Source organism: Sinocyclocheilus rhinocerous, unplaced genomic scaffold (genome assembly GCF_001515625.1).
Source record: "Sinocyclocheilus rhinocerous isolate Xijiao unplaced genomic scaffold, SAMN03320098_v1.1 scaffold4515, whole genome shotgun sequence".
In the NCBI taxonomy this organism is placed as follows: Eukaryota; Metazoa; Chordata; class Actinopteri; order Cypriniformes; family Cyprinidae; genus Sinocyclocheilus; species Sinocyclocheilus rhinocerous.
Window position 1 is genome coordinate 26,213 of NW_015636038.1, and position 7,340 is coordinate 33,552.

The 7,340-nt window shown below is 40.2% G+C and overlaps 1 protein-coding gene across 3 annotated transcripts in view; it reads left to right on the plus strand.

Annotated features, from left to right (window-relative positions):
- The first annotated feature begins 511 nt into the window (after positions 1 to 511).
- tiprl (TIP41, TOR signaling pathway regulator-like (S. cerevisiae)) overlaps positions 512 to 7,340 on the plus strand; it is a 17,596-nt gene continuing 10,767 nt past the window's right edge. The window contains exons 1-8 of one of the 3 annotated variants that reach the window (XR_001640818.1): positions 512 to 622; positions 754 to 867; positions 1,761 to 1,940; positions 2,002 to 2,101; positions 2,170 to 2,301; positions 2,380 to 2,475; positions 2,563 to 2,625; positions 3,246 to 3,643. Coding sequence is in view for 2 of the 3 variants with exons in the window: in XM_016562203.1 (XP_016417689.1) it covers positions 606 to 622; positions 754 to 867; positions 1,761 to 1,940; positions 2,002 to 2,101; positions 2,170 to 2,301; positions 2,380 to 2,475; positions 2,563 to 2,625; positions 3,246 to 3,368 (825 nt within the window). In the remaining variant the exon portion in view is untranslated. Of the gene's footprint in view, positions 681 to 753; positions 868 to 1,760; positions 1,941 to 2,001; positions 2,102 to 2,169; positions 2,302 to 2,379; positions 2,476 to 2,562; positions 2,626 to 3,245; positions 4,392 to 7,340 lie in introns of those variants that run through there. The other 2 variants (XM_016562203.1, XM_016562204.1) reach the window with 2 other exon arrangements.

Below are 7,340 nucleotides of genomic sequence, written 5' to 3' on the forward strand. Positions count from 1 at the left end.
AAGCACAAGTTAAGTTAAGGAAAGTAGTGAAAAGAGAGAATATTGTAATAAAACAGGCAGAACAACTCCTTTAGGAGATAGATGTGAGGGGAATTAGGCAGGAAAGGACGTCATTTATACGATTTTAAACAAGAAGTAGGGAGAATGAAGTCAACAGGAAGATATACAGGAGAACATAGCATTATTTCGAGGTTGAGAATCAGCGGAACGTGATTAGTCGGTGTGTCAAAACACGAAAATCAAAGGATAACATTAAAAGATGAATTAAAGAAATATGGAGTGAACATATTAAATCTTAAAAATCTATTTAAAGTTATCCAATAAATAAAGCTTTGTTTAATTTTTTGAAAGAAACTGGTTTAATGAAAATAATTTAACTGCTTGGGTTTATTTCATTTTATTTTATTTTTTTGTTCTCTCTCTCTCTGATAAGTATTTCTGGTCCACACTCCAGCACAGTAGGTGGCGGATATGCACCTTAAGTGTTAGTTGCCACCCGCCATTATAAAAACACGAAGAAGAAGAAGAAGAAGAGCAGCCGGAACTATCGGCGGCTACTGTTCGCTCGGCATCGGGAGGAATTCGAGGTTGCGCTCTGTACATACATGGAAACGGATACGAGGTTGGACTCGGTTCTTAATTTTTACTCCTGTGTTTTCAACAGTTTTGAAGTCTTTGACGTATGTGTTGGACTCTTGTGACCGAGTAAACGCGTGAGTGTAGTGTATGAGAGAGTCCTCCGCTCGTCTGCAGAATGTCTTCAGTCATCTCTCCGGGGTTTCAGAGCAGCAAGCGGGACTTCAGCTTCGGGCCCTGGACTCTCACCGCCGTCAAGACGCACATCATGAAGTCCAAAGACATCGAGAGGTACACTTTCTGTTTCAAACAAATCAATGTGCTGCAGTTTAGGTGGATCGTGTTCTTTTTTAACGTTTTGTATAATTCATTTCTCACCTGTTAGCCTCTTTTTGAGAATAGACCTGAAAATGAAAACTGTGGTAAATGTTGAACGCGTTTTCAGAGCGCAGACTGAAGTTAGGTCTCTTTTTAAAGAAGACACGTGATTGAAACTAAAAATAAAGACCCATGTAAACTGTAGAAGTGTGACTGTTTTTATCAGGACCTGTTCATGTCCGAGTCATGTCAGTGATCTTGTGTGTTTACAGAGCTTTACGAGTTTTCTACCATTCTGACGAAGTTAAAAAAAAATGTAATTGTAGCTTAATCAAATATTTGGGCTCATAAAACACAAATATTCATTTATTTAAGTGACGTTTAACAAGAAAGACCTTTGTCACCATTTCTGAGCAGGCTTATGATTACATTATATCTCAAGGATTTCTTTTAGTTGAAAACGTGTGTAAACAAATATATATATATATAAAGAACAAAAGCATTAAAGCTCAAGCAGAGCAAACTGAAAAAATAAAGCAGGCCGTGCCAAATACAGCACAGACCGCACACACTGTGTTTATACGGTCAATAAAAACCCATAATATCCACATCAAAGATGGCTCCTCAGTCTGATAACAAATGATGTTTTATTATCAAAGTTCGGGATGAGCACACTCAGATAATCAACTTAATTACCAAGAAGAGAGGTGTATACACACACAGCAGACTGACCTCTGTTCTCGGACCGTTTCCTAGCATCTCCTCACTTCTGACTCCTTTATTTCATTGTAAAGCGCTTCTTACAGTACAGATTGTAGTAATACGAACACACGAGTTTCTCACGGTGTCTCGGTCTTCTGTGGCAGGTTAGCAGAGACCATGAACATGCCGGCTCTCCCAGAGATGCTGTTCGGAGACAATGTGCTGCGCATTCAGCACGCCAACGGTTTCGGAATCGAGTTCAACGCCATCGACGCTCTCAAGCGTGTCAACAACATGCAGGACTCTGTGAAAGTGGCTTGCGCGCAGGAGTGGCAGGACAGCAGGTAAACGCGCGGAGATGTTGTGTTATTCACGGGAAAGATGCTTTCACTGGTGTCTGTGCAGAGCCGAGTCGGAGGCGTCTAAAGAGGTGGTGAAGCGCTACGACTGGACCTACACCACAGATTACAGGGGCACTTTACTGGGAGAGCAGCTGCAGATCCAGGTACTGTGTGCTTTAACACTTAAACCGGCTGAGCGCTGACCTCTGACCCAGACCGAGCTTGTGCGCAGGTGAAGCCCACCGCCGAGCGCATCGACATGGAGAAGCTGCGAGCGCGAGAACAGATCAAGTTCTTCGAGGACGTGCTGCTGTTCGAGGACGAGCTGCACGATCACGGCGTGTCCATGATCAGCGTGAAGATCGTGAGTTTCCTCCGATCCGTCTGCTCGTGTTTAGTGCGTCGCTGGTTAGCGTGTGACGGATGATGTCTGCTGTTTCAGAGAGTGATGCCCACCAGCTTCTTCCTCCTGCTGCGGTTCTTCCTGCGAGTGGACGGCGTGCTGATCAGGATAAACGACACGCGTCTTTATCACGAGGCAATATCACTCACCCTATCAGAAAAACAGAATACCGTGTGATTTTACCATATCTTAAACCTTGTTGCTCTGCACTGCTTTAAACAGGCTGGAAAAAACCACATGCTTCGAGAATTCAGCACACGTGAAAGTAAAATGTCAGACCTCCAGGTGAGTGCTAGATTAACCCTCTGCTGCTCTTCCGTCATTTCTGACAGAAATCTGTTATTTTTAGAATTTGTTTTGGCACTTGCTGTGTGAACACATAAAAATCATGAAGGACATGATTTGAAAAGGTTAAATGGTCTTGAAAAAAAGTCAAAAATGACCGCTTTGAAATTTCATCCAGTGGAATCGTTTGGTTCTGCGGCTAAACAAAAGCTCGTTTTTTGAGATATCAACCTCAAATTTGGAACAGCCTATTTAGATTCATGGCTTTGATTCTCATCCAGTTTTAGAGTAAAACATGTTTTGAAAAAGCATTAATTAACAAAAAATTTAAAATAGTATTTTTGTGCATCATTCATAACAATAAACTTCTATAACTTTCACTTTCTTTGAAAAGAGACCAAACTTAAGTCTGCGCTCCAAAATATTCTAGATTTACAGTTTCAGTCAGAAATGTCATTCTCAAGTCTATTCTCAAACAGTGATTAACAGGTAATAAACTAATTATATTTACTGCAAAATATGAAATAAAAATCATCTAACTCAAAGTACATTAATTTAATTGAAATTTAACAAAAAAAACATCAGTCTGCGTTTCAGAGTGTCTTTCCTTGACTTCGCAGCACGTTCCTCCAGCGGTTTACACAGACCCCAATGAAATCTCCCCGCAGCTGCCGCTGAAGCTCATCGAGTGCGAGAAGCTGGAGTTTCCAGAGAGAACGCCGCAAGCAGAACCATCCGAGTGACGCCGAGCAGAGTGCTCGCTACAGACGCGAACCCACTAAACCTGAACTCTGTACATGTTTGATGTGGAGGATTTCATTAAAATCCTTTGATTCAGAAGTATGTCTAGATGTGATGAGAATGAACTAATACTGAAACAAAAACTTACTTGTAGCGTATAGTTAAGTTTTTCCGATCGCTAACACACTGTAACTGAATCAGCGAGCACAGTTTCTCAAAACTCTAAACACGTTCCAGTGTGCCGTCGGTTGTGATGTTTCATGTTCAGTTCTTTGGTGTATTTCAGATCTCGTTACAGTGGTGTGATAAATGTTTATTTTCCAGTTTCTGCACTCCTTCATTGTTGTTGTGTGCTGTAAAATAACTCCCGACTCCCAATCAGAGGGTTTTATCTCAGTGTTTTGAACTGATCTCACTAGTGTGCTCTAAGCACTGTCCGTCTGCACCTGGAGGGCTTTTTGTGTCAGCTGAGGCTAAAGTTGCATTATGACAAAAGAGAATGTTTTTGATTAAAATATTTGATTTTGACATGAGAGTTTGAGGCTTTTTCAAATTGGCGTGTAGTTCTGAGATTGTGTTTATAGTTTTGAGAAAATTGTGAATTTTATGAATTGTCTGTTAGCAATTGAGAAAAACTGTAGTAACTCCTGATGCTCGTCTGAAATCTTCTGGAGATGATTGAGGTTTTAGTTAATAATCCCAGAGCGCTTTAAATGTGCCGCACGTGTGTTAGACGCGCTCGTCCGTAAGTTTCGCTGCATCAGTTCAGTGACTCTTTAGCTGTAATATATGAGCTAATGGTTATATTTGCTTTTATTTGTTGAGAAATTCTCTCGAGTAGAGTGGGAGTATTAAGCGTCTGGTTCTCTAAGTCTGTTTGGAAAAAAATTAATCAAAAATAAACTAAATTTAACATTTTGAATCGTTAAGGGAATGCTTTGTAGAAACAATTATTTCCATTTTCCTTTTTTATATTGAGATTGTATTGATAATAAAATGTCAAATAATCAACGGCAATTCGAATTTCTACTCATAACATCCACTTTTCCCCTTCTCTACCACTCGTACTTTAACCTGTGGGCTTTTTCATCATAATTACATGCTTAGTCAAGCTTCATTTAGTTAATTTATGTCATGTTTCTGTACCTCAAAGTCATGATGTTCGATTCTAAGGGAATTCATGAACTCAGAGGAGCCCAAAAATCAAACTTAAATGATTGCAATATACACAAATACATTAAAATTCAGTTCTCTAAATTTAAATGTAAAAATAGAAAAAAAATAAAGTCTTAAAACACAACGATAATTTAGAAAAGAAGATATGCTCCAATGGCTTTTTTCCCCTATTTTTATGGCATGAAATGGCACGATGGGCTAAATCAAAGGTCATTCGTACATTAACATTCAGGCTTTCTGTGGGTCTTAAAAATGATTCTTTCCACAAATTAATTTCCATAAATCAGAGCAGAAAGTCTTAAGTTCATAAAATCATGGCATTAAATGTTGCATTAACTGCTAAATAAATATCTTGTTAGATTCAAGACATAAATACTGGAGGAAGAACAGCATTTTTTCAGTGCGAGTAGAAGGTGTAGTGAAAGTTATTTTCATACTGTTTGGGATCAAGAATAAATAGGTATTTAGAGCATCTTTGTCACAGATGCCAAATAAAGGCAGGAGAGTGAAGCAGCGTGATGGACAGGAGGATGAGGAGGAGGATGTGCCCGTCAAGCAGATGAAGGTTGTGAACGGCTCCGCTCCGCTGTGCTTCGACTCGCCCCGTGATCTCTTCCAGAGTCTGATCGGTCCGGTCGGGCTGGACGAGTTCTTCCAGCAGTACTGGGAGCAGAAGCCGCTGGTCCTGCAATGATGATGATGCATTATGTTATTATAGGAAAGAAGTAAAAACATTTGCTCATTTAGTGGTTATAAAAGAGGGGTAAGTTGCCCCCTACTGGATAAACTTTTACAGAATATATAAATAACTTTTGATATAACTCTTAGTAATATTTATATATTTTTAAAGTGTGGTTAAGGTTATTGGTTAATGTAAATGAGATTTTGTGCCGTCTGTGGCCAAGAGAAAGCATGAATGTGGGGGTCATGTGACCCAGTCTGACCCTCCTGCTGTCCAGTGTCTGTCGTCACTGCGGACCTTCATATGTTTTGCTTGTATCTGTTCAGGTGCTGATCCTTCAGCTGGAGAGACAGAAACACTGGAGGCTTTACCAGCCCACCGTCCCTCTGGCCCTCGCGCGAGTACAGTCTGGAGCCCGAGGACCGACACACGACTTCATCCTGCAGGTTTGAGACTGAAAAAGAGACGAGGTGTTGAGACATGTACTCTTGTGCTTGAATAGGTGAATCTGCTGTTGTTGCTCTAGCCTGGGGACCTGCTGTATTTCCCCAGAGGAACCGTCCATCAGGCGGAGCGATCCACTCACACTCAGCTCCTACCAGAACATGTACTGTGTCTGCGCTCGATCACGTGCTTCACAGACACACAGACTCTTCACAGCTGTGACAGCGCTCGGTTAACCCTCATTAGATTCAGTATAATTCAGCATAAGTGTCATTATGAGAAGCAGGGTTTCTGTGGGTCTTAATTCACCCTTCCACAGTTTAAGGCCTTAAATCAGAGCAGAAAGTCTGAAATTCATAAAGTCGTGGCATTAAATGTTGCATGAACTTCAAAAACTGAATCTCTTCCTCAGTATTTGTCTTGTGTTCCAGTACAAATAACTAAACATCCTTAAATCAAGAATCATTTACTGAAGATGCGAAATGAAGATATGAAGTCTTGCTTTCTGAGAAATTGATCAAAATAAAGTGAGTTTAAGATTAAAACAATAACAAATATCTGTCAATGGGGTCAGAAAAATAACCTTGTTTTCCCTGTGAATTCAGTTGATTTGGCAGATATTTGTTCTTGCTTCAATCATTTTTCTAATGTCATTTTACGTCTCCAGTAAATGTATCGTGATTTAAGGTTTCTTCCATTTTAAAAAGTCTTACATTCACCTTCATAAAACCTGCAGAAACCCTGGGAAAAACAGACAGGTAAACCTTCAACATTAATAGTTCTCATACCTTACAAAAAAAAAAAAAGATAAACATGAAAGCATATGAATTTTTTGTTTTTTAAGATTTGAACATGTTAAACTGAGGTAATGTGGGAAAGCACTTCTTTTCCTGAAGCTCAAGCAGCAGAGCATTGAGCTCGCAACGCCAACATCAAGATCAATTCCCAGCCAAATTACACTCAAAAATGTACGCCATCAACACATTGTACATTTCTTTTCTAGTATTTCTGACAACTCAGACGTGGGTCAAACTGACAGCATCAGTGTTCAGATGTGAACTCTTGTGTTTCAGGTCGTTTCACTTCATGCTGGACGTGATTCCCAGCTGTGTGTTTGACTGCATGAGACGCGATCCGGTCTGCCTCGTAACCTCCTGACGGTGAGCACAGCACTTCACCAGACACACTAGCACTGACTGTGGCTTTAACCGTGTGTGTGTTTCCTTGCCCCGATGCCTCAGGCTCCCAGCTTCGGTCCTGACGTTAATAAGCGGGTGAATATATTATTTTTATTTATAAAACGGATAGTTCCGGTCCTTGATTCTGATTGGCTGAGCCACGTTCAAAGCTGTTGTAAATGACTCTACAAAGTAACACACACCTTTGTTTACATTTGTCTGTTGCTGGGCAACCACTTTGTAACAACCACAACTGTTTCTGAGGAGCTACATTGTTTGGTGGAAGAATAATGTTTTTATTAATATCATTACACTTTATTTACACTTTATTTACTACGTATATGGAATAACCGTTTTATAAAAGCAATAAGCCCCGTGAAGCCGTGGTTTACAGTGAATTTATAACAGCTAAAAGGGTTTTAGGGGTTTTCCGCTTCGCGTCGTACCTAACAACGCCCCTTAGCTGTTATAAATTCACTGTAAACCACGGCTTC